Source organism: Temnothorax longispinosus, chromosome 4 (genome assembly GCF_030848805.1).
Source record: "Temnothorax longispinosus isolate EJ_2023e chromosome 4, Tlon_JGU_v1, whole genome shotgun sequence".
Taxonomy (NCBI): Eukaryota; Metazoa; Arthropoda; class Insecta; order Hymenoptera; family Formicidae; genus Temnothorax; species Temnothorax longispinosus.
In genome coordinates this window covers 18,827,668-18,853,664 of record NC_092361.1, presented here as the reverse complement: position 1 = coordinate 18,853,664, position 25,997 = coordinate 18,827,668, and the positions used below count along the sequence as shown (strand labels likewise).

Sequence of the window (25,997 nt, the reverse complement as noted above, 5' to 3'; positions counted from 1 at the left end):
ATTGTATTTTCCTGAAAATGTTCTTAATGAAATTTTATTTTAGCCGAGACTTTTAGTATAACTTTATTTAGAAAATTCAATTATCTTATTTTTTTTCTCGCCGCTGGTACATAACTGCTTGAATGTTGGTACATTGACCTCCGGAGCTTGATCATTTATTACGACGCGTTATGTCACACGCGCGATTCCCACGATGAATTCTCAATGTAATAATTTCCAATTGAGTGTTAGAGCTTAATGTTCCAACTTTAATGCAGGTCACGTAATCGGATTTCAGTGTCCATACCGAGCTGAAATTCCTGTTTTATAACTTCATTAATTTGTCAGAACTTTCTGACTCTGTTAGACGAAGTTACGTTGTTAAAACGCCCTTTTTGCAGCATGACTTTTTGCAGGCTTTACCTTGTAGCGAGTTAAAATCTCCGTCATGTAGCTCCATTAAATTATTATAACAGTAATAATCCCTCTCTATCGCGAAGTGCAATATTTTTTTTTCTCAAAGTAAGCCTCCCGCGTCGTATCGATCTCGCTTGCGAGTAAAGCCCGTCGTTACAGTAGCAAGCACGGCAGAAGGTCGAAGTTCAAGTGGCCCGACACATTCCTGATCGAGTCCTCCGGCCGCCGTGAGACTCCGGAATCCATCGCTGAGTCGAAGGCGCGGGAAGCCAGGAGGCAAAATGCCACCCAGGCCAAACGGCCATCGAGCTCGGCGCCGGAAGAGGAAGACGATGATATCGCCGATCCAGAGGACACCGAAACGGAACATCGGTTTACGGAGAACGACACCGGAAGCGATCAGGATATCTCGGACGACGAGGATTTCGAGGACTCGATGATCGATGAAACGAGTGAGTCATCCGCTTTAGAGATCTGGATTTATTCAACTATCGATCGCGACGAAATCATCTCACATTTTAATTATCGTCGACAGTTTTTTGGAAATATTCTTTACGCGTAATTACTTTCATAAAACACTTTGGTGTAATACGAAAATTAGATGTATTCTAATCGAATAAATGACCGAGGCTCTGACGCTAATGTACAGATGGATAATCAAGTGGATAATTAATTGATGGGGCTTTATTACATTTGTCGGATTATTGGAATTTGCGAGCCGATTATGTATAAATTTATTATATTGCAAATCATACTCAATATTAAATTTAGTTAATGGAAGCCGAGCGTAAATTATCGCCAATTAATCACTTTATTCTCTCTTTTCTCTTTTACTGCCGGAAAAATTAAATTAAAAAGTGAAACTGTATACGTTATAAAATGACTGATTTAATCCGCTCACAAATATGCATGTACAGGAAGCGTCGAGACAGGGTCTCGCGACATTGATCTCACGAGAATCCGGATAGATAGATCCGTTCGACGACAAGAGCAGATGCTCCGGGCTCTCCTCTCATGCAGCAGCGTTACATTATAAAACCTACCGTTACGCCAGATGCTGTGCGTCGCGTATTACGCGTACACGCGCGGAGGAACGAGTTCTTTCCCTGGTATGCATTAGCATAAATACCCGGTCCTCGGGATCGAGACGGGGCGCGCATCCCTCCTCCCTTTATCCTCCTCTCGAGATTATCGGGAGAGCGCTTTGTCGCGAGGGTATTTTCGGCGATAACGTATGTAAGAGCATTATACATATACGATGTATCGATGACGACGATGTTCCTCCAAACACGCGAATTTGGAATTGAAGAATTAGGACGGTTTCTTCTTCTTCTTTTTTTAAAGAAGTTTTATGCAAGGAAACACGCAATGTTCGAGTTCTAAGTCTGCTTAATCCCGGTTTATTTTTTTCCCTTGCGATGGAATCCGCAGTAACATTATCGACTAATTCCTCCTCGTCGTCGCGGACATCAAGTTTCGAGGACGCTGGATTCCATGCTTCTGCGTCGCGTTATATTTAACTTTACGGATGGTTGTTTGCATATATAAAGTCGTCATGTCAATCTCTCTGTAGTTCCGTTTTCCAAGTACCATAATAAACCACTCCGTTTTCATTAGAGACTAGATTTCATCTTGTGACCACTTTGGTTTTCTCGCTGAAGCGAGTCACAAATATTAATATGAATATTAACAAAGCCGCGTAATATTGAAACGGAAACTTCAAGAAATTCTTTCAAGAAGATTGCGTCGAGATCTCTGAAAGCATATCGAGAAATAATCTAATTAACAAAGTTAATCTGGAATAGATTTCTCATCGTCGCATGATCATGCATTCGTGTTCCAGGCATAGATCCGCATCTCGACAATAGGGTGCATCCGATGCACGCACCCTACGCGACGAAGCACGAGCGTCTCACGGCGGAGTGCTCGCGACCGGAAGCGCAGACCGATTGTCTCCCTGGGCAGAAGTGGAGATGCGAGAAGGACGGGCACCGCTGGCGACGGCACAAGTGCAGGTACGCGGCACCCCCGCTGCCACAGAGGGTGTCCAAGAAGTGTGCTTGTTTCACCCCTAACGGCGTGATCTACACGAGGCTCGAGTCCAACGATTACGACGGGCAGAGATATGGTTTCACGAGGGATCGTCGGCCTGTGGATCCTTACGACGATACTGCGGGATACTTCACCAAACGAGGTGAGTGTCACCAGCGTTATTACTCTTCCTTTCTGTATTTTTATATAATCTAATATATGATCTAATTTGTATTTTATATAATCTAAAAAAAAGAAATAGAAATCTCAATAGTAAAGCTATTCCCTGATAAATTTGAGGTCGGCTTTAGCATCCTAAGTATCCCTAAAATTAATGAGATAATTATTACGAAATAAGGTAAATTTGAATTGAATAAATTAAACGAAAATAATTTGATCTAGGCAAGCGAGAAGTATCGAGTGATATCATATCCAAGGAAAATAATGAGGAATCTGATAATGACATTGACTTGGATGACAGAGACAGACGTGCGATTGACGAGGAAGACGACGATGACACGTTGCAGGAGTTAGATATGCCGGCGCAGGAGGTGAACGGGGAATATAGGAAAGATCTTGAAGGGTACGAAAATTATAATTAAATATCACGTATCATGGTCTATGGATGATGTATATTTCAGGAACGGCAGTAAGACGAGAATTGAAGACACTGATGACGATGAAACTAACGAACTAAACAAATACATTGTCGACTACTTGGATTACGGCTATTCGATAAACGACTTTGATCCCACTTTAGACAAGATTGTTAAAGGTCGATTAAATGTGAACGACGTAATAAAAAGGCATAGGAGGGTACGGAGAAGTGTCACGAAAAAGGATACTATAGAGCACGTCACGAAGATTATGGAAAGTATAGAGGAAGAACTAGATGATTTAAAGGTAACGTTTAAAACGACGATTTCACACTAATGTCATTTTACATATGTCACCGAATAATAAGAATCATTTTATCATTTTAGCAAACTCAAGTTCGTCATTTGTCGTCCGAAGTAGGAAAGTCACTATCACCAAAATGTTTGGTTTCACCGGAAGGAGGTGTAAATTGTACACAAGCTATATATCGAGATCCTAATGAGTGGCGAATATCCAGACGGGAGATCGAGCAGCAAATCCGAGAGATGCGAATGCAATTGGAAACGTTGAAAGTAAATTGTATAAATATATATTAATACGTTATATATATTAATACAATACATATAATGTAGATATAGCTTTTTAATACAAATTGGTAATATAACGTTGATGTGTTTGCAGGAGATTCGTCGGCATTTAATGATCAAACGGCCACAATTTCTGGATAACGAGGAGAAACTTGCTGACGCAGAGGAAACTCACAGTTCGCACAAAACTCACCATCATCCTCCAAAGGGGCACGCGAGCCGCCATCATAAAAAGCACGATAAAGTTACTCATACTACTGCAGATATTATCGTGAACACGACCACGGAGTCTGTTACGAAGATTAATACAACTCCGGAGGATGAAAAAGGGTCGACGACGGAAGAAAAACCTGATAAATACGGTACAACTCCTATCGAAACTTTTACCACGGAAACTGTCAGCGAAACGTCAGCAACAACGGTTCTAACAACAGTTAAGCCAAAGAAATCGCCTCGCCGTCAGAAAACTAAGGAAATACCTACAAACAGAACGGAAATCGAAGAAGATAAGCCGCAGAGACGTCGGAAAACGCATCATCACCGTAGAAACAATACGCTACTTACGAATAGCGTACACGACGATGTTCCGCGCGTGAATACAACATACGTTACCAGCGATGTGACATTGTCTACGCAAAATCCTACGACTCGCGAGAGGCACAATTACAGTCACAAATTTACGACTGTTCCTGCTACCACAGAAGCAAGCAGTACGAGACAAGAAACCCAGTATTCCGGAGTTTCCAGGAGTAATAACGACTTCAACGAAGATCGTACTACGGAATCGATCGCAGTTACTGAATCCGGAACGACTATAACAATGACTTCGACACACATGACAGAAGTGCCAAGAACCAATCCGCTTATCGATAAAAGTTTCGATCAACCTAGGAATTCATCTGTCACGACAACTGTGCCGTCAGTGAAGAGATATCCTAAAGTACAAAAGAACAGGACATCGGGTATCCTCGGACCAGCGAGAATCGACGTTACCATTCTTGAATCTCCTGATAGAAAACACAAGCAAGGTTACTGCTATAAATTTTAATAAGTCTCAGTTTATATCTTTAAAGAGTATTTTTTTATCATATAACCGTATTTACCGGTTTTAATAACCGTAATAACCGTTTTTACCGTAGGTATAACTACAACAAGTAACAACGGACGTCTGCCGCCGATGCTAAACACGCCATTAGAAGCGCGACATAAATGTTATTGTGAGCCGGATACAAAGAAAGATGAGAAGGAGATTGCTAGGGAGGAAAGACGAAGATTGAAGGAGGAGCGTTTAAAGAAGAAGGAGAAAAAGCTCAGAAAGAAAGCCAAGCTGGAAAAGGAGTGCTTGACGGAAAAAATGAACTGCTTCGAGCACGATAACGATCACTGGCGTACCGCACCTCTGTGGAATGCCGGGCCATTTTGCTTTTGCATGAATGCTAATAATAACACGTATTCATGCATACGTACAATTAACAAGACGCACGATTTCCTTTACTGCGAATTTACCACAGGATTAGTGACATATTACAATTTAAGACTTGGTGTGTATAAAAGAAATCTTAAGGAATAAAATCTCACGAGCGAATAATTGATATTACTTTAATTTTTTTTGTCAGATCCATTTGAACAATGGAATAGAGCGTCATCTTTGACATCCTCTGAAAGATCATATCTGCATGATCAATTGGAACACTTGAAGGGATGTAAAGGTACATGGGATTGTACAGTCGGTAATGCTAGAGAGGCTATGCCACAACTGCAGCAACATCAACGATATATTTCGAAAAGAAAAAACAGTGTTGCATTCGGTACGTTTCGTAAAAACATTTAATTACATATTAAACACTAATCCTATAAATTGTTTTAGCAGAAGAGATGTTTGTACCTTCAGCGTTACAAATTATACGCGAAAGCGAACTTGGCAGTCCACCTAATAAAAGACGAAAGAAGTTACAGAAGTAAGTATAGAAATATTTCTCTAAACATTTAAAATAATTTAGGCTGCATTCCGATATTCACTGTCAGTACTGCAAATCTATATTTTACGTCACGTATACTGTAGATTTTCAGTACTGAAAGTTGCTGACAGTGAATATCGGAATGCAGCCTTAATTAAATATGAATTTAATATCAATAATATCATTTTTGTTTCAGTTGGAATAGGCGCAATAGAAGCTGGCAAAGCAACTGGCGACATCACCAAGATTCAATAAATCCCCGGCGTCATAGTTCTAGACATCAATACTGATTTATCTTTTTTTACGCTTCAACAATTGCGTGACAAATTGCCTTAGGTATATATTGATTTCGCAATGCATTTAGTAACCTAATTTATTTAGTATCTAATGAATAACGAAGAAACCGAGCTTATATTAACTGATATTTAACTATAGGTATACATATTTTTCGCATACCTCGAAGCCACACTGGGATTCAGATTCAGATTTTGAAAGAGCACATTTCAATGTACAAAAAAAATTTGTCGATAATATTGGAATATTATCATGAAAATTACAAGGTTCCAAAAATGACGAATATTTCTATCTTCTGGCGGGTTTGCAGACAGGTATAAAAGTTAGGATTTTTGTTAGAAAATAAAATTCATGAATTAAAAAATATACTGACTTGCAAAAAAAGTTGTACGAAACACACACTGGGGTCTGAAAGATTCCTGACTTATTTTACGTGTTAATTATTGCAAAACTGACAAACAATTGATTGCTTCGGCAATTACTAGCTATTGAAGAGAAATTCAAACTTCATCTGGGGTCTCGGAAAACCCAGAGTGTATACCTAGGGTTAAATTAATAACTCGATTTTATTAGATCTTTATCATCCACATTGTGCATGTTTTCAATACATTTTATGGCAACTGTCGGATTTAACTGTAGGAATATTATATGCACTGTGTGGAGCACATTTATAAATATACAAAACATGTAATTTTTATATAATTTATATGAATTTTATATAATTAGGACTATGAATAATTAAAGACGTAGTTAGGTGATTTTGTTCTATTTTATAAATGTTTTTTATGATAATTTATTTGTTTTTTAAACAAATATTTAGTGAGAAAAATAATTATACGCGCGAATAATTTCTAATAATGTCTAATAATAGCTTGTGATTTTTAAAATATGCGTTATAACTAATTGCATTTGCTTAAAAATTAATAAATTAAACTGTAAATTTGACAATATACATATTACTTTCCTCACTGTTAACATGTCGATAACAACCAATGTCAATATACATTTTTGCTGAAAATTTCTTACTGCGAGAAGTATTTATCAGCATACTATTACTGAAATCAGCTGTGTAATAGAAGACTGAACGCACAACGAAAAGAATAATAACTTTATCTTCCCTTGCCAATTGCAATCTTTCTGCATTGTATTATTTGGGTAACAATCAGAAATGTTTATCAAACGCTGCCATTTTTTTTAGCTCTCCTGTTAACTTTCTATGACAAAATGTACACATGTTCTTACGTAATGCACTGCCAAAACATTTATAAGCATCGATATTCTTTCTACATCTTGATATTGATTCTAAAGCAAGAAAATGATCTGAGCTTTAATTGAATTTTTAAAATTGTTTAAAAACTATAAATATGTACTGTAATTACAACACTTCTATTTGGGATTTTATAACTCTTTTAATCTAACGATAAATATTATATTTGTCACCATATTGTTTTAACACAGCTGTTTTAGTGTAGCAGAATAATTATTGGTATAATACATATTAAGGAAAAATAGAATGCTGGCATATATTAATATAATATATAGAACTAGTAAGAAATAAAGATAAACATGAAATATTCATACATATTTTAACATATACTGTCTTTATATATATTGCTACATAATTGTTTTTTTATTATCTACATTTTTATGACATATTGCATGAATCCCTTTGATACGGTTTATGAATTTAGATTACCTTAGATTAGAATTTAAGAATTTATGTATCAACAGTGTGTGTTAATCTTACAACTAGCATTCTATCTTTCCTAAAGAACTCTGCATTATATATACTGAACTGTTATTCATTTATTTTTCTCAGAAAAGAAATGTAACAAAAGGAAACAATGTATTTAAGTCTAGAATTTAGAAGAAAAACATTTTATCTCTGCGGTATTCTGCGGTATTACTCTCTTTATATAGAAAATATTAAATTAAAAATATTTAGTTACTACACAAAAACACACACAAACACACACATGTGTATGTATATAGATAATGAGAAGTAGGTAAATAATTTATGCATTTAATTGAAATTGTAGGATATTGAAATTTATGGACAAAACAATTTGACATATATTTTCTTGAATTTTTTATGTATTAAATTCTGTAATAAAAAATGTTACTTTTCAGGAAAATGATTAATTTATATTTAAATTAAATAGTATAGTTCCTGCATTACTATTTTGTTAATTTACACAAGAATAGCATATCGATCATTTAAGAAAATTAAATGAGAGGATCATCTAATTCACCGTAAGTTTCAAAAATATTAGCGGCATCATTATAATCCCTGCTTGATTTACCGCTATCTTGCAAATTGCATTTATCTTCGATGTTAGACTTATAATTAAACCCTATAGAACCTGGATTCTCTGTCTTATTAGCAATATCTTCACTTTCAAAATTACTATCATCTAAAGTGTTTTCGAACATACGTAAATCATTGTTTACAGCATTACATGGAGATTTCTCATTTGTTATCGTATCTTCAACTTCACGGATATTATCAAAAGATGAATCTTCTGCATCAGACGGATTTTCTTTCTTCGGCGAATCTCGATATTTTGCCGATTTATTTTCAGTAGGTTTATCAATGTCAAATTCTTGAGCAATATTTGTAGCGTTACAACTATCATTGCTGTTTTCTTTCTCAGGATGTAAGGAAAATGATGTGTTATTTGCCTTTAAATAATTCAAGTGCTGGACGCGAAGGCGACAATCTTTGCCAGATCCTTGAAAATATATCTAGAAATAAAAACAATATAATTATAATTCTTAAATACTTTATTTAGTATTTCAGATGTAGGGGTACTTTGTACATCTTATTATAATTCTTAAATACTTTATTTAATTTAAAGTATTTAAGAATTATAATAAGTTGTTTTATTTGGCATCGTTAATAAATTTTGAAACATGTACCTGCCGTACAGATTGCTTTGCATTACACAACTTGCACTGCCATTTGCGTGCTTTTTTCACTATATGTACCTATAAAAATGCAAAGGAAACGAATTACTAAAAGTTATAAGTTATAACGAACGTTACTGTTAACGATATTCACTTCAAACTAAAACTTACTTGATACATTTTGCAAGAATAACAACACAAAACATTCATTTCTTGTGGCATTGTTGAAAATCTGTTGTAATTCGAGAATTGAGGATACTATCAGAGCTCATTTAAGTATGACTGCCACTCAGGAAATGATACAATGTAATATGAAATAATAAATGTGGAACGGGATACACGAATATACCTAAAAAAGCAAATATCAATTACTAATTTATTTCTTTATTTTATAAATTGTACATTATATTAATAACGTTATATGTATATACACGTTAAAAAAATTAATAATTAAAAATTCTGGACATTTACTGTGCATAGGTCCTATCGATGTTCCATATAATTTATTCCAATTCTATTGTACAATTTGGCAGAGCTTCTGCAAGCTCTTTCCTAAGTGAAGCTTTATCCTCTAGATATGGTATACCAGCGAGCTTCAGAGTCTTCAGATTTCTATAAAATATAGAAAAAAGAATTCAATATTTAAATTGTATTTCCTTTTAATTTAACAAACATTGAAAATAGTATTCTTTAATACATTTAACAAAATAATATAATAATATAAAACGCTTACTTGAGATTTTTCAAACTGCGCACTCCTTCATCAGTTATACTCTTACAATCTTTGATTTCAAGAGTAGTTAGGGAATCCTTCACTGCCGATAATAATGGCAAGGCGGTGTTATACAAGTAATAACAACGTATGAGTTTTATCTCGTCGATATATCTGCAACCAACTGCATTTTTATTAGTACCAATATTATCCATTATAAATATATCTGAAGACACAATGATGAATAAGAATTTATTTGTAATATACGATAAAAATTCTTTTTTAACCAAGAACAGTTTGCAATTATCACGATTATAATATTAATCACAATATAAGTACATTTAATACTTTTGATGGCTCTATCCAATGGAAATTCTAGATTAATATCTATAGTTTTAAACTATATCAAGTATTTAGTAACTGTTGTTACCAAAGATTCTCCGTCGCAATATCTCAATTGCCAAATAATGTTATAATTTATTATATTATGTATACACACACACATACACGTGTGTACACGTTTAATATGATACTAACCAAAATATGGAAATCCTACATGAGTTATTCCAGAATCTGTAGCATCTACCGCTTGAATGTAACATCGATTTTCTTCTAATAGCAATTTATTGTAATCTTTCAGGTGTTCCGAGAAACCTTTCCATCTAACACTGGCACCGTTCTTCAAGAGCCACTCAGCACAAGCACGGTCTGGGCCGACAGACTGAATTCTATCGTAGTCGACCCTGAAAATAAATCATCAATTATCACTTTAAAAGTTACGTGTCAGCAAGTAATATCGCAGTCAATAACGATAAGTTTGGCCAGATACCTGTTAAATATTATGGTTAACCAATAAAAGAATTCTCTGTTGGGCACTTTTCGGTAACAACTTGTGGTGGCATTTAATATCCGCAGTCCGTTTAATATCTGTAACACATAATATTCACGGTATAATATACATTCAGCAAATAAACCTTTGCATTCTGTACATACACCATCAAATTATCTCGTACTCGTACAGAAAACAAAAACACGATTCGAGTTAAGCATTTTTCGACACGTTCAAGAAATGATATAACAAACGGTAGTTAATTATTGTTAATAACAAAACAAAATGTAAATAATACATCTTACATGTGGCATCATTGTCCAATCAGCTGTGCGCGCCCGAAACACAGAATTAAATTACTTACCTGTTTTACGAACTCGGACGTTATTTATAACCGCTCACTGCCCAATAGTGCCAGTGCGCAAGTCCGTTGAAAGGTGGCTTTAGGATCTAGGATCTCTCCTTTGTAGCTGCACTATGTTATACTTTTTGCACTTAAAATGATATTCGTATTCTCCTTGCGTGCAATTAGATGCAAGGAGAGAAAGAGAAAAGAACGAAGAGTACAAAAAGTTCAGGTATAAGTCACTATAAGTATCTCATGCGTTTTGAAATGAGGGACAACACGCGTGTTTTAAATTGAAAAACAAAAGGACGCGTAGACGGATTTGACTGAAAAAAATTAAAAACAAAATATTCATGTATTATTTAATACAGAATATGTATATTACTTCAAATTAAGAAAACAATTTATATAGAATTTTTTATTAAACTTTTATTAATTTTGAAGCTCATTCTATGTACATTAGATACATATATGTATATAATAAAATAATTGCCGCTGCCAAAATTAATCAAAATATACTTTTACGCTATTCGCAATTCGCAGATGCTAATTTTCTTAAATCTCCTTCAGAGAAACGATAACAGTGCCCCTGGTACTTGACTGTCACATCAACGGCTCCAAGTCTCTTGTAAAACTCTTGCGCTGGGTTCCAGTTGAGAACAACAAAGTCCAATTTGTGACAGCCGTTCTCAACTGCTTCCTGCAAAATATTTCATAATCAGGCGCATATCACATATCGTAATCCGTAATCGGCGTAATCCTAATTAAACGTTATACCTTTGCGACTGCTTTGAGAAGCATGCTGCCGACATGTTTCCCTCGAAAATCCGGCGTCACGTAGATATCGTCCAGATACATGGACTTTCCACACCATGTGGAATAAGTGTAATAAAAGAGAGTATATCCAACTATCTTATCATTAGATGTTGCCACGTTACACAAATATAATGGCTGCCCGTCGAAGCCATCTCTTTCTAAGGCTGTAAACGTAAACATTTTTTTTCTCATAAGACATTATTTTGGAGATACTTCATAGCGTAATATACACAAGTATATATCCATAAATCTCACCCTTAGAATCATTTTGCGGACCGTCAGGCATCTTCTCGAAGTCCGCCAATTCCTGCAAAATGATTTCTTCATGTATCGTTTAACCTTCTCATCAGTTTATCGACAAAATTATATATATTATACCTGTATGAGTGCTCTAATGGCTTCACAGTCCTCACGTCTAGCTTTTCGTACAGTTATCTCAGACATTGTAAATAAATTAATATAGATCCTGACTTCAAGTATCACAATAAATATGAATCTTTCAAAAGTAGTGAGAATGTCACGTACATACAGCTGGGCCACGTTCCCTAACGCGCATATGCGCGCATTTTCTGTAATAAAGCGGAGAACACAGACTTTTGCATAACGCAAAATGCGTAAGCATAAGAAAATTGATTGGTCTATTTCCTTATGCACATGTATATGGATCAATCAATTTTCTTATGTTTACGCATTATGTGTTATGCAAAAGTCTGTGCTCCCTGCTTCATAGTTGAATTTGAGGAGAACAATTAACTGTGATTGGTCAATTTCTTAAGGCTTAGGGCTTAAAACACCTATTGTAGACCGGGACTAAAGCGGGGAGCACACACTTCTGCACAACGCATAATACGTAAGCATAAGAAAACTGATTGGTCTATTTCCTTATGCACATGTGTATGGACCAATCAATTTTCTTATGCTTACGCATTATGCGTTGTGCAGAAGCACAGTGCAGAAGTGTGTGTCCGGGCCCTTACGGAACACAGGATATACTTAAGTATCTCATGCGTTTCGAAATGAGGGACACCACACGTGTTTTAAATTGAAAAACGAAAGGACGCGTAGACGGATTTGACTGAAAAAAATTAAAATCAAAATATTCATATATTATTTGATACAGTATATGTATATTACTTCAAATTAAGAAAACAATTTATATAGAATTTTTTATTAAACTTTTATTCATTTTGAAGCTCATTTTATGTACAATTAGATACATATATGTAATATGTATATAATAAAATAATTGCCGCTGTCAAAATTAATCAAAATACTTTTACGCTATTCGCAATCAGATGCTATTTTTTTTAAATCTTCTTCAGAGAAACGATAACAGTGCCCCTGGTACTTGACTGTCGCATCAACGGCTCCAAGTCTCTTGTAAAACTCTTGCGCTGGGTTCCAGTTGAGAACCACAAAGTCCAATTTGTGACAGCCGTTCTCAACTGCTTCCTGCAAAATATTTCATAATCAGGCGCATATCACATCACCGTAATCCGTAATCCTAATTAAACGTTATACCTTCGCGACTGATTTGATAAGCATGCTGCCGACATGTTTCCCTCGAAAATCCGGCGTCACGTAGATATCCTCCAGACACATGGACTTTCCACACCATGAGGAATAAATGTAATAAAAGAGAGTATATCCAACTATCTTCTCATTAGATGTTGCCACGTTACACAAATATAATGGCTGCCCGTCGAAGCCATCTCTTTCTAAGGCTGCAAATGGGTGCGTTTAGCCGATACTCCGCTAGCCTAGCAATCGTGAGCAGTCGCTCGTTTTCGCTCGTTTCCTCTCCTTTTAATCCATTGGGTCAAAAGAGAGGAAACGAGCGAAAACGAGCGACTGCTCACGATTGCTAGGCTAGCGGAGTATCGGCTGAACGCACCCAATGTAAACATTTTTTTTCTCATAAGACATTATTTTGGAGATACTTCATAGCGCAATAAACAAGTATATATACATAAATCTCACCCTTAGAATCCATTTGCGGACCGTCAATCTTCTCGAAGTCCGCCAATTCCTGCAAAATGATAGTCTTCATGTATCGTTTAACCTTCTAATCAGTTTGTCAACAAAATTATATATACCTGCATGAGTGCTCTAATGGTTTCACAGTCCTCACGTCTAGCTTTTCGTACAGTTATCTCAGACATTGTAAATAAATTAATATAGATCCTGACTTCAAGTATCACAATAAATGTGAATCTTTCAAAAGTAGTGAGAATGTCACGTATATACAACTGGAAGGAAGCAAACCTAATGCTTGCAACCTGCAATTCCTTGAATGACCTAATTTGATACTATCTAAGTTACATTTATTATGTGATAACACGCACAGTCTACATGTCAATCTAATCTCTATAGACAAAGAGGTTAGATTGACGTTTACGGCCGTGGCACATAGAAAAACTTAAACTCAAGCAGTAAGCAAATCAGCCAATCACAGTCAAGAACTTAAGGCACGGCCTTAAACGGTAGCGAATCCATACCGTTGATTTCTTACTGCTTACGTTTTACTGCTTAAGTTTTTCTATGTGCCAAGGCCAAGGCCCTAAGTATCTCATGCGTTACGAAATGAGGGACAACACACGTGTTTTAAATTGAAAAACGAAAGGACGCGTAGACGGATTTGACTGAAAAAAATTAAAAACAAAATATTCATATATTATTTGATACAGTATATGTATTACTTCAAATTAAGAAAACAATTTATATGGAATTTTTTATTAAACTTTTATTAATTTTAAAGTTCATTTCATGTACATTAGATACATATATGTATATATAATAAAATAATTGCCGCTGCCAAAATTGATCAAAATACTTTTACGCTATTCGCAATCAGATGCTATTTTTTTTAAATCTCCTTCAGAGATATAATAAGAGTGCCACTGGTCGTTGACTGTCACATCACTGGCTCCAAATCTCTTGTAAAACTCTTGCGCTGGGTTCCAGTTGAGAACCACAAAGTCCAATTTGTGACAGCCGTTCTCAACTGCTTCCTGCAAATTATTTCAGAATCAGGCGCATATCACATATCGTAATCCGTAATCGGCGTAATCCTAATTTAAATGTTATACCTTCGCGACTGCTTTGAGAAGCATGCTGCCGACATGTTTCCCTCGAAAATCCGGCTTCACGTAGATATCACCCAGATACATGGACTTTCCACACCATGTGGAATAAGTGTAATAAGAGACAGTATATCCAATTATCTCCTCATTAGATGTTGCCACGTTACACAAGTATAATGGCTGCCCGTCGAAGCCATCTCTTTCTAAGGCTGTAAACATTTTTTTTCATAACACATTATTTTGGAGATCATAGCGTAATATACAAGTATATATACATAAATCTCACTCTTAGAATCAATATGCGGACCGTCAGGTATCTTCTCGAAGTCCGCCAATTCCTGCAAAATGATGGTCTTCATGTATTAATTGTTTAACCTTCGCATCAGTTTATCGACAAAATTATATATACCTGTATGAGTGCTCTAATGGTTTCACAGTCCTCACGTCTAGCTTTTCGTACAGTTATCTCAGACATTGTAAATAAATTAATACAGATCAGCTGATTTCAGTATCACAATAAATGTGAATCTTTCAAAAGTAGTGAGAATGTCACGTATATACAACTGGAAGGAAGCAAACCTAATGCTTACAACCTGAAATTCCTTGAGTGACCTAATCTGAGACAATCTAAGTTAGAGCTTATCATTTATTATGTGATAACACCCTGTATATGATGTGACAAATTGGAGCATGTGATCGATATGTATATGTATATTAGGCCTGTTCGTTTGAGCTGAACTCGATCGCAAAGTTCATCTTTTCTTTTTTTCTCTCCAAAGTGAGAAGAAAAAGAGAAAAGATGAATCGTGCAACAAGTTCAGCTAAAACTGCTAAAACGAACAGGCGCAATACATATCTATTCTATTTCATATATAAGCTCTAATTTAGATTATCTTAGGATTCTCAGGTCATCGAGAGGAGGTCAAGGAATTGCAATCATTAGGTTTGCGATCATTAGGAATTGCAGTCATTAAGCCCCTTGCACAATGCCAGGCAACAGGCAATAGAAACAGGGAATAGAAATCAGAAATCATATATAAACAGTATAAATGCAGAATAAACAATGACACAGGCAATAGACATAGAGTTTCCGTCACGTTGAAAATTCTGTGCCTATTGCCAACCAATCATAGTATTCGAATTTTTTAAGTTGTAATTAACGATTTTTTTTGTTATTTCCTGTTCCTATTGCCTGTTGCATTGTGCAAAGGGCTTTTGGATTCAATCGTTGGAGAGAAAAAGAGAAAGGGTGAAATGTGCAAGTTCAGCTAAAACGAACAGGCCTATTGGGGAACGTGCAGGTGCGATTACCGACGCAGTTCACGTCGTTCTCTAGTTCTCCACTTATCGGCGGATGTTCATCGGATTCGTCTACTGAACGGCGTCGGGTCGACGGGTTCCAAGTGTTTCACGACGGCGCGGGCGCTGCGTTTCCCGCGTCGCGTTACTCCGTGACTGCCGATCTTGGGTTTATGTGTGTGCCGGCTGTTTCAAGCATCAAAACAAACTCGCGAGGCTCTCGCCACGATTACTCCGGACCGATATTAAATAATCCGCCGACGTTTAAACAACCAGCACGACATGAGTCGCAGGAAAAGAGCAAAGGTGCGCGTCTTTTGCATTTCCCTCCCATTAAGATTCATCCAGGAATAATGGTTTCGATGTTTGCGGTTAAACGAAACGTCGATCCTGACGTTGATACGCTGGTCGGCTTGTGCTTTATCTTTCACGCGATAATAAATGAGACGAATGAGACTTGTCTGATATTTCATGACCATTCATGACATTTCATTTTCTTTGTCAAAAAGGAAACAGTTTTTTTTTATTACAAACACATTTGTGGGATGATATATCACTTGGTGATATATATTTACTTAGTTACTATCATCTAGCAACAGTTATATTTGTTATCTTACTTTTAAGCATTTTTTATTGGTATAACATTCCTTATTTATGTAATATAAGTATTTAATGTCAGAAGAGACTATTTACATTATATTCGATCATAGGTGGAGTACAGAGAAATGGAGGAAAAGTATAATCAGCTAGAAGACGAGAATGCCTCGGATACATCAGAGAAATCTAAAACTGGCCTCGTAACACCTGAGAAGAAAGCTCCCCTGGAGGCAAAAAAGGAATCTGAGTCTACAGTGCCTGCTCCTGTACCTTCTGCCTCAAAAGCCGAGATTAAGGAAGATGATGATCAAGAGAGCGATCACGAAGATCCACATGGTAAACTTTGAGAATTAATTATTTGAACCTCGTAATGTTAATAGAAATATTAATTTATATTTGTACATGTAGTGAAGGCATTGTTGAATGGATTGGAAGGCGCAGCCTTTCAAAGCCGTCTTCCATTTGATAAATTGACATCTACCGAAGCTGCTTGTTTCCCCGACATCTCCGGTGGATTGCCGCAAACACAGAAAGTGTTCTTACATATTAGAAATAGACTTGTAAGTATTTAAGCTAATTGATTAAATGCGCTTTTTCTCTAATGCGATTGAATTTTAGTTGCAAATTTGGCTGGAAAATCCTAAGCAACAGTTAATCATCGAAAATGCATTGCCGCAAATTGAATCGCCTTATAATAGTGATACAGTGCTCGCTCGTAGGATTCATGCCTTTTTAGAGCGACATGGTTTCATAAATTTCGGAATGTTTAAACGTCTTAAGGTAATTTAAGAAATATTTTACATGTGTAAAATTTTAGTACTTATATGATATATAACTGTTAACTAACTGGATCTTTTACTCGACAAATAACTGTTTTAGTAGTGCTATTCTATTTAGCACCTTCAATTTTAATATATTAAATTAATATTGCAATTGGTATCATACAATATGTATATGTTATTTGTCACCAGAGAAATGAGTAATCTATATTTGTCTGTTACAGCCTTTGCCAACCAAAAAATTAGGTAAAGTCATTGTAATAGGGGCTGGTATTGCTGGATTGGCAGCAGCTCAACAAATGCAACAATTCGGCTTAGAAGTAATTGTGTTAGAAGCTAGAGTAAGTTCTTAGCAACTATCTTGTTTTAATCTATTTTTGAGTTTACTCTTGTTTTGCTGATTTGTTATTAATTTGCATTTTAGGATCGCGTTGGTGGACGAATCGCCACGTTCCGTAAATCAAATTATATTGCGGATTTAGGAGCTATGGTGGTCACGGGTCTAGGTGGAAATCCTGTAACGACTCTTAGTAAACAAATTAATATGGAACTCCATAAGATACGACAAAAGTGCCCCTTGTACGAAAGCGATGGCCAAACGGTACGTTCGGAATATTTTAATAAAATAATGAAATGAGACTTTATTAAATTTCATACAGTTGTTATCATGTTTCTTAGTAAAATGAAACGATTATTCTATAATTATGTTAATATATATTAATTATATGCCACACAGTTTAAAAGCAGTATGTTTTATATCTTTTGCAGGTTCCTAAAGATAAAGATGAAATGGTTGAGAGAGAATTTAATAGATTACTCGAAGCAACTTCTTATCTCTCGCATCAACTGGATTTCAATTACGTAAATAGTGCAGGATCTGGAGGGCAAGGGGGTAATACGCGTCCAGTATCTTTAGGCCAAGCATTAGAATGGGTAATACGTTTACAAGAACAGGGCGTAAAGCAGCGTCAAGTAGCGCATCTGCGGTCTGTACTCTCGTTGCAAGGACGGCTAATCACTAATCAGCATAGAGTACGTATAATTGAAAATTATTGTTTGATGAAATATTTTTGATTTTATATAAAGTTTTGATTAAATGATGACTAAATTTATGTCGCAGATGATCTCTATTATGGATCGTTTAATGGAATTGAATAAACAATACAAGGAAATGACAGAAAGTAAATCACAAACTCGAGATATAACACAGGAATTCGTGCTCCGATCTAAGCTGCGTGATCTCCATAATGCTTGCAAGGTACATAATTTAATGAAAGATACAATTTTGTGGCAAAATTATAAATAAAACAAATATAAAATGTGTAATATGCTCATTTCTTTTATTCTTTAGGAGTGGGATCAGTTATCAGATCAGCAGAAAGAAATCGAAGCAAAATTACAAGAGTTAGAGGCATCACCTCCCAGGTAAATATACATTATATATTCTATACATGCTGTTCTCAACGTTATATATAAATAAGTTTGATATAAATTTCTTTTTTTTTTTTTAATACAGTGACGTCTACTTATCATCGAAGGATCGGCAGATATTGGATTGGCATTTTGCAAACTTGGAGTTTGCCAACGCAACGTCCTTGTCAAACTTGAGTTTGAAGCACTGGGACCAAGACGACGATTTCGAATTCACTGGAAGTCATCTAACCGGTGAGTCAATAGACTTAAATTAATCACCTATATAAATCGTATTTGTTTTCAAAGCTACAATGCTTGAAAATTGACAAATCGAAGAATATATTTGCAAAATTTTGCGCCTTACGTAATTATTTCTCTTTAACCGTAATGTGCACGTTATGCCAATATCTGTGCACAGTATCAATTTAACAAAAGCTAAAATTGACGAATTAATTATTAATCGCGCGACATTTAATTTGTAGTATCATGTGGCTCGAAACGTACGGAGATCCTAAGAAATTAGATTCGCGATATACCCGTGTTTACTAAAAGTATCTAAGTCTTCCAACGTTTTCTGGAAATTGCTGAAGTAGAAAGGAGATGATGCAGATAATGAGTGAATTATTCGCGAGGTGCATCTCCTTTATAGGCGTTTGATACTCTCTCTCCTCGCGTCTCCCTATGGCTGACTTTATCAACCTTATTGAAAGCCGATAACATGAGATTCCGTGTAGATAGTACGCCGTATCCCCCGTCCGATCGAGTACCAGAGTTCTCATTATGTGAAATTATACTATGATCATAGCCCGTAAACCCTTACGAGCTTACTAAAGCGGCGACAGAAAAGCCACGCCGTTAAAAATATTTTACGACCGCCGATGTAAACGGGTATTTTTGTAGCTTTATATCGGCAAATAAATCGTTGCCGAGTATTTTAATTTTATGAGATGTGTTTATCAAGACGCGCATGGACGTCCATGTTCTTTATTATGCATCATACCAGACCTACCGATATTAATCAAATTTTACATTTTATCGTGTACTTTAACATGCGTATGTAAAAAGCCATAAAACTGGTATTTGACCTGAATATATATATACGATTTTCGTATGAGATAACTGACAAATATTTCATTGATTTTTGGAACATGTGCAATCGTGCCTTGTAAGGAGAATATTTCTTTCTTCTTCACGATCTTCCTTAATATCTTCGCTATATTGCCTTTTATTATTATTTTTTTAAACATACTCGCCCATGTCATTCTTGCGAACAATTTCGTTTGTCACCAGCTGAGCTAAGAAGATTAACGTAATATTTATGGCGGAAATCCGACTATCTCCTTACGGCCTACGCGGTGCTCGATGCGTAATCGAAACCGATATCATTCGCGTACTAACGCGGCTTAACTGCGTTACTACCGCGTTGCAAACTCGACGAAATCGGTCGGAGCAAGTAGACGTTGTTTCGAACACTGATTTCATCGACGCGAAATAGGGCACATAGGGCGAGAAGAGAGATCTGTCCAGATTCCCGAGATAACCGATGCGCACAACCATTTAGGCTTAGCGAATTCGCGAGTCCAAGTCTCAACACACTCGCATATACACTCATGTACACACATTTCTATGAGCAAACGTTTCTATAGCGCAGTAAAAATTCGAGAAGAAACAAAATTCAAGAGTACAACTTGATTTAAAGATAACAAGAAGGCGAGGGATAAGAACCAGACCTATAAACGTATTTAATACAGTATAACTATCTTGTTTTAGTCTATTCTTGAGTTGACTCTTTCGCTAATCGTTTAGCGAATAGAACAGACTAAAAAAGAATAAAGCAAGATATATGCATATAGGTCTGGAACAGAATAATGAACAGAGTAATTAAACTAATTTTGTTTACTTGTATCCCTTAATCGGAAAAAAGTCTTTCGATCGGACCCAACGCGGAATCGCGAAGCGTAAACGGATGCGTTTCGATCGTGCGAGGAATCGGGAACGTGGCAATAGACGAATTGATGTCCGAGGGGGACTTGAATCACGCCCTTCTTCCCATGATTGGCATCGATGATCATGACGGTCTATTGCTGCACCGAAGGTCCCACCGTTGTTGTCTGCCGCGCGATTAATGAGATGTAAACAATTTAACGCTAAATTAAGCACAACAATAGGGGTCTCTCTCTTTTTCTTTTGCTTCTTTTCTCTCTCTCTCTCTCTCTCTCTCTCTTTCTGAGCAGCCCCCTTGGCAGCGCTTCGGGCGCGAGCACCGACCCACCCGATATAATCGGGACGTCCGAGATGGACCGTTCGCGGCGTGCTCTTTACGGACCATCAGTTTCTTCTCGATTTCAAACGAGACTCGCCGACGGGTTAGCCGCGATTTTATCGGGAAACGCACCGAAAGTAAAACAATACTTTATGGGACGTTTCTCCCGTTCCAATTTTTACGGTACCGCATCCTTTTCGCTCCAGTAACGGTACGTCGCACCGGGATGTCCCTTGATATCTTATCTAGGTAAGAGCAGCCGCTCCTTCCTACGTTAGAATGCTCGGAATTTAATAATGTATATGAAAGATCGGTATAATATTGACTCTTTGTAAGTCGTCTGTTTAAAATACTGTCGAAACACTTCTTAAATTTTTGATATAAACAGGAATTCAGAAATATCCGTTGTTTTTTTTACAATTTGACGATACGCGACGCGAATTTACAATTACGGATTATGAAAAGGGGAAAGATCGTCAAGAATTATTATATGATCTTCCGGAAGAGTCTCTAAACAATGACACCGTCCGGATTGACATGATTGTGTGAATTCTTTTCCCTGACATTGTCATCCCTCGCCTGGCCACCTGCCTGCCGCCCGTCACGTACCGCGGAAATGTTCGGCAACAATTTCACATGCACTTTTGATCATATCCGCGAACGGCGCGCGAAGTTACGGCTGAACAAAAAGTGCGTAAAGGCTGCCTCGCGCGTTTGCTCCTTGTTGCACGGAGGAAAAACACAGCGACGTGATCGCGAGGTTCTATTTTACTCCGATCTCCGTGGACTCCTTCCCCAGTCCACGCACGTTCACGCTCTGAGACCGAATACTGCGAATACGTGCCGCGCTACGCTCTTTCTTCCCGTACTTTATACGGTTATTGATCCAACCTATGCAGTCGAATATTCCCGGGGAATATCCGGTGCGCCGAAATTTATGGATGTATCCTCCCGAAGACGCCGGCCGTCACGGTGGGTATCTCGCCTCGACCTCCTCCGCCGTCCTCTCGATAGGCCATATAACGTAGAGTCGCCGAGCTCTGTTTGCCGACGACGAGACCGGCCGATCGTGTCGACGGCGTTTTCAGGATCCGACGACGTCGATTTTTCGTCGTCCGTGGGCAGTTGCATCGTGCACGTGACAATGCACAGGGCATTTCTCCGAACTTTCGGGGAATTTACGTGGATTTGAAGACAGTTTTTCCGCAATGAAAGTTTCAAGCAATTGATCGCCTTCTTTCCCTTCCATTCTTCAGGTCTTTGCCTCAGAAATTGATAATTGAATCTCAAGTAAAAATATCTCGAAAGCAAAGCTCATAGATTGATCGTTTATGGAAGCGTTATTGTTCAGAGAGTCTTCTCCGTTTTCGCTTTCAATTTGTTAAGCAATTTTATGATCCTACCACGAAGTGGTAAGAAGCTCTCCGCGATAGGAAGATCCACGATCGACTTATCTCGAGGGTCTCGAGGGACACACCCGCGTGGCGTATTCACGAAACACCCTGTATAAGCCTTCTCTGTCCAAGAGGAGAGGTCCGTGTACGATCAGGAGCGCAGCGACGGGTCGGGGGAGGGACGGGGGGCCATTTACGACGTATCGAAGACTTCTATACGCCGTTCGTTGACTCCGATCGTCGCATTCCACGCCGTCCGTGTGTCGCTTCCAAAATTATATTGTCGTAAAGCTGACTTCACGCGCGCAGGGTCCCCTTCCCCTCCTCCCCCCGTCCGCGATCTTTCTCCTCCGTTGTTACAGGGGGGAAGTTAGCCGTGGTAACATCCGCGCGTGGGGTTCTTCCAGCACGCGGATGTCCTTCGCAGGATCTCGCGAGCCAGGCTGGTCCCGCGCTCGCCATCTCTTCTTCTTCCTTCTCTCTTCTCTTTCTCTTTTCGCGCCTCCTCGCGTCTCCTCGCGTCTCCTCGCGCGCGATAATGCGTGCCCGTTGCTCGCGATATACCGTACGCGTCGTTAACGCGTGCATATTTTTAAATTAATCAGGATCCGGACACGATAAAGGAGATTACTCGGCCGTAATGCGGCGATGACGCTCCCTCGAGGCGCGAACCGGGCACGCCGTCGGGGAACACGGCGAAATTCCCCCCGGTGCGCGATCGCGCTAATTGACGCGAGGATAACCCGGCGTGCTTTTATCGCGGCTCGAAGCGATTTTTGCGGCGTCCCGCGATAAGAGAAGAAGAAAAATAAAGTAAGAACAAAAAGATAGAGAGTAGGGATAAAAAAAAGGAGGAAAGAGAGAAGGGAGAATTTATCGTATGAGACGGTAGCTTCGAAATATATTTCTTATTTTAGAAGAAAAAACTTCGATATTGTACATTACGTACGATTTGGCGTAAGGCTCTATAGGTAGTAGCCAAATATTGGTGACACCGTGTGATATATACGGAATATGTTTTGACGTTTACACAACAGAGCGTTTATAGAATATATTACGAATGACGCGGTTTCTCATCATAATAGACGCGTTATGCATCCATCCATTAACAGCCGCGTTCTGCATTAAACTATAATAACGTCGTAATTGAGCTTATCGTAATTGAGCCGTGTAATCGAATAACTTTCGATACATCGCCGCGCCGCGCAACTGTTATTGTTCCCGGCGGTTCTCGCGACTCGCGCGGATAACGCGCGTACGTGTTAACAGCCGCGTGGACGATTTAGCATCGACAATCCGTATCGAAACGCACACGAAGGTACCGCGGGGGGTTCACCGGAAGCGAGGAGCCTCGTTCAACGTTTAACGAGTAGGTAAAATCACGCTTCTCTCGGGACGGCCTCGCCGCGCCGCGCCGCACCGCGCGGCCGGATACTCATCTCGCATGATGATTCGAGATTATGTCGTTGTTCTTCCTTTTTCGACGTCAATACCGCACTTTCGTTCGTTCCCCTCGGCAGCGCAGCAACAGCAGCCAGAAGCAGCAACGGCGGCAGCAATACCGCCGTTGCACAGGCGGTCTTTGTTGAGCGAAGCTTGAGGTATGACAATGCAACCGCCATCGGTTACGTCGAAATTTCTTCCGAGTCCCCTCGTGATAGGACCATTGTGCAGAAAGGTTGATATTAACCGGGCAAGAGCGGCGCACCGCTCTCGAGGCTCTCATTATGTATGCGCCATCGAAATTGCATCGTTACGATCTTGAATATGCATTTCTCCCCTCCCACTTCCACCCCCTTCAAATATTCGTCCCGGTCGGCCCGCGCGCCGCGGCGCTACGGACATTTTTTTGCGAGCGGATGCACTTTAGAGCAGCGGTATCGCGATTCTGAAGACTCGACACGGGCTTCTTGACATTCCAATCGGATCGGATTTGTCCGACATCGGCAAAAATCCCAGCCACTCGGAGCGAGATGCGGCTTATGTTAGTAGTGCGCGAATTTGCGATATTGTCTCGTAGCTGGGCGCAATCTCGCTAAAATTGCGAAAGTCATGATACGCATGTTATGTGTACGACGGAAGCATTGCGCGAAATTTCTTCCAAATTCCTTTCTTACGAACAGTATTAAGAAATATAGAAGGAACGTGCTTTCTCGTGATAATTTATGATCTAAAATATTAATTTTATATGAAATTTTTAGCTAATATATTAATTTTTACTAGAAAATATAAAGAGTATTAATTCTCAACGTATTTAAAAATTCTTATACATGAGAAAAATGAAATAACATCTCACATGATTAATTTCAAGAATAGATCCGTTATTGTAGATCGATATTACGATGCAGCGTGCAAGAAATGTCTAGGATTGCAGACCTATATCCGCGAAAGTGTCAACGTGCGCGCGTCGTTCTACCAATTTCGAAGTCATCCGCGATGTCCAAAAGCTATCTCCCCCCCCGAAGACTCAGGGCAGTGTTTTCATAGAGTCCCGATGAAACGAGGGGGAGGGCGGGAGGAGGGCACATCTCCTCAGAGTCTTCCCTCGTTGGAACGAAAACGTAGGCAGCTTAACATTAGCCGAGAGCCGAGAACTGGACGGCGGGCGGACGGACGGATGGAAGGGGGGACGGGGGGGGGGGCCCGAGTGGTAATTTACGAGGTATCGAAGACCTTGTACACTCCTACCCGCCAACGAGCCGGCCTCGCCCCGCGGAATCCAGTCTTGGCCTTAACGCACCGATACCTTTCCCATGACCACTTTCGGGCCTATCCATGCACGCGGCGGTGCCCCGCACACATGCGCGTACGTCCACGGGCCTCCTCTGCCCTCCACGCCGGTGTCTTTACCATTTACAGTGCCCCTCGTGTCGGCAACGCGGTAGGGTACCTTGTCGATATAGTCTATCTGGGGTACAGTCCGCCGCATGATCCACGTGATTTCTCATCCCGGCTATCGCCACGACCGTCGGCCCGTGAGGAAGGAGCGTCAACGAAGCGATTGCTTAGCGCCGGACCCCCCGTTCCGTGGAGACAAATGGTCCAGTGGCACATATCGCTATTAGGTCAGCGCCGACTTGTAGCGGAGCCGTTGGCCTCCGTCGCGAGATGCAACGGCGACCGAGCACTATCGTAATCGATTCTGAAACATCCGTTGGTCCGGGGCTCATTAATTTTCACACATGTAAAATCGATAATCTCCCGGCACGCATTTAGATATACGGTTTAAAATAGTTCCCAAGATTACCATAACGCCGGTAACGTTACACGCGCGCTAATAAAGCAATTATGAAATTATATACGTCGATGACTAATGCCGACAGCTTGCCAAATAACTCGAAGCGCCTTTCGAGGAAACGTATATTGCCATTAGTTATCTGTTATTTCTCGATCGGAGGTTTTCACAACTCGGTGAACATGACAGTACGATATTCTTCATTTTAGCTTTATTTGCATACCGAACGCCTCCGTCTCGCTCCGCCTCGCGTCTGCTCCATATCGCTGAAAATGCGACGGTGACTAATTGCGGCAACAGAACTGATCGTTTGCGCGTTCGCCATTCCGCGCCCCGCTATAGCGGTGGTACCGGGATACAACGTACGATAGATTGAAATTAGTGTACATTCCGCTGACGTTGGCCAACTTTTATTGGCCATTCTAGATGTATCTATATCTACTGTCCGTATTATATTAATG

At 38.8% G+C, this 25,997-nt stretch overlaps 6 protein-coding genes across 12 annotated transcripts in view; 2 read left to right on the top strand and 4 right to left on the bottom strand.

Annotated features, from left to right (window-relative positions):
* Sulf1 (Extracellular sulfatase Sulf1) overlaps positions 1 to 7,998 on the top strand; it is a 78,647-nt gene extending 70,649 nt beyond the window's left edge. For 3 of the 5 annotated variants that reach the window (XM_071774804.1, XM_071774805.1, XM_071774808.1), the window contains 10 exons: positions 556 to 848; positions 2,240 to 2,590; positions 2,830 to 3,010; positions 3,069 to 3,330; positions 3,411 to 3,596; positions 3,706 to 4,639; positions 4,751 to 5,152; positions 5,228 to 5,419; positions 5,482 to 5,569; positions 5,766 to 7,998. In XM_071774804.1, the coding sequence (XP_071630905.1) occupies positions 556 to 848; positions 2,240 to 2,590; positions 2,830 to 3,010; positions 3,069 to 3,330; positions 3,411 to 3,596; positions 3,706 to 4,639; positions 4,751 to 5,152; positions 5,228 to 5,419; positions 5,482 to 5,569; positions 5,766 to 5,859 (2,983 nt within the window). In that variant the 3' untranslated portion in view covers positions 5,860 to 7,998. The remainder of the gene's footprint in view (positions 1 to 555; positions 849 to 2,239; positions 2,591 to 2,829; positions 3,011 to 3,068; positions 3,331 to 3,410; positions 3,597 to 3,705; positions 4,640 to 4,750; positions 5,153 to 5,227; positions 5,420 to 5,481; positions 5,570 to 5,765) is intronic. The other 2 variants (XM_071774806.1, XM_071774807.1) reach the window with 2 other exon arrangements.
* LOC139810909 (ATP synthase subunit s, mitochondrial-like) lies at positions 7,929 to 10,748 on the bottom strand. 3 transcript variants are annotated; one of them, XM_071774811.1, is made up of 6 exons: positions 10,617 to 10,748; positions 10,312 to 10,409; positions 10,020 to 10,225; positions 9,504 to 9,666; positions 9,242 to 9,382; positions 8,978 to 9,119 (listed from the first exon to the last, which is right to left on the bottom strand). In XM_071774811.1, exons 1-5 carry the CDS (start codon positions 10,626 to 10,628, stop codon positions 9,274 to 9,276), a joined length of 588 nt encoding a protein of 195 aa, XP_071630912.1. In that variant the 5' UTR covers positions 10,629 to 10,748; the 3' UTR covers positions 8,978 to 9,119; positions 9,242 to 9,273. The 3 variants fall into 3 exon arrangements, with proteins under 3 accessions (XP_071630911.1, XP_071630912.1, XP_071630914.1); XM_071774813.1 differs by lacking the exon at positions 8,978 to 9,119 and having other exon boundaries at positions 9,133 to 9,382; XM_071774810.1 differs by lacking the exons at positions 9,504 to 9,666; positions 10,020 to 10,225; positions 10,312 to 10,409; positions 10,617 to 10,748 and adding exons at positions 7,929 to 8,608; positions 8,783 to 8,851 and having other exon boundaries at positions 8,942 to 9,119; positions 9,242 to 9,379.
* Positions 10,749 to 11,058: 310 nt separating this feature from the next.
* LOC139810910 (thialysine N-epsilon-acetyltransferase-like) lies at positions 11,059 to 12,172 on the bottom strand. Its single transcript, XM_071774814.1, has 4 exons — positions 11,852 to 12,172; positions 11,729 to 11,780; positions 11,435 to 11,637; positions 11,059 to 11,357 (listed from the first exon to the last, which is right to left on the bottom strand). The coding sequence occupies exons 1-4, from the start codon at positions 11,915 to 11,917 to the stop codon at positions 11,184 to 11,186; spliced, it is 495 nt and encodes a 164-aa protein (XP_071630915.1). The 5' UTR covers positions 11,918 to 12,172; the 3' UTR covers positions 11,059 to 11,183.
* Positions 12,173 to 12,638: 466 nt separating this feature from the next.
* LOC139810912 (thialysine N-epsilon-acetyltransferase-like) lies at positions 12,639 to 14,019 on the bottom strand. Its single transcript, XM_071774816.1, has 4 exons — positions 13,570 to 14,019; positions 13,454 to 13,502; positions 12,995 to 13,197; positions 12,639 to 12,925 (listed from the first exon to the last, which is right to left on the bottom strand). The coding sequence occupies exons 1-4, from the start codon at positions 13,633 to 13,635 to the stop codon at positions 12,755 to 12,757; spliced, it is 489 nt and encodes a 162-aa protein (XP_071630917.1). The 5' UTR covers positions 13,636 to 14,019; the 3' UTR covers positions 12,639 to 12,754.
* Positions 14,020 to 14,188: 169 nt separating this feature from the next.
* On the bottom strand, positions 14,189 to 15,538 carry LOC139810911 (thialysine N-epsilon-acetyltransferase-like). The gene is made up of 4 exons (XM_071774815.1): positions 14,966 to 15,538; positions 14,843 to 14,894; positions 14,563 to 14,765; positions 14,189 to 14,484 (listed from the first exon to the last, which is right to left on the bottom strand). Exons 1-4 carry the CDS (start codon positions 15,029 to 15,031, stop codon positions 14,314 to 14,316), a joined length of 492 nt encoding a protein of 163 aa, XP_071630916.1. The 5' UTR covers positions 15,032 to 15,538; the 3' UTR covers positions 14,189 to 14,313.
* Positions 15,539 to 15,748: 210 nt separating this feature from the next.
* Positions 15,749 to 25,997, top strand: part of Su(var)3-3 (lysine-specific histone demethylase Su(var)3-3) — a 101,560-nt gene continuing 91,311 nt past the window's right edge. Inside the window, exons 1-10 of the mRNA XM_071774809.1 lie at positions 15,749 to 16,161; positions 16,566 to 16,788; positions 16,861 to 17,012; positions 17,071 to 17,232; positions 17,456 to 17,572; positions 17,656 to 17,832; positions 18,000 to 18,263; positions 18,352 to 18,489; positions 18,583 to 18,656; positions 18,748 to 18,896. Of these exons, the coding sequence (XP_071630910.1) occupies positions 16,138 to 16,161; positions 16,566 to 16,788; positions 16,861 to 17,012; positions 17,071 to 17,232; positions 17,456 to 17,572; positions 17,656 to 17,832; positions 18,000 to 18,263; positions 18,352 to 18,489; positions 18,583 to 18,656; positions 18,748 to 18,896 (1,480 nt within the window). The 5' untranslated portion in view covers positions 15,749 to 16,137. The remainder of the gene's footprint in view (positions 16,162 to 16,565; positions 16,789 to 16,860; positions 17,013 to 17,070; positions 17,233 to 17,455; positions 17,573 to 17,655; positions 17,833 to 17,999; positions 18,264 to 18,351; positions 18,490 to 18,582; positions 18,657 to 18,747; positions 18,897 to 25,997) is intronic.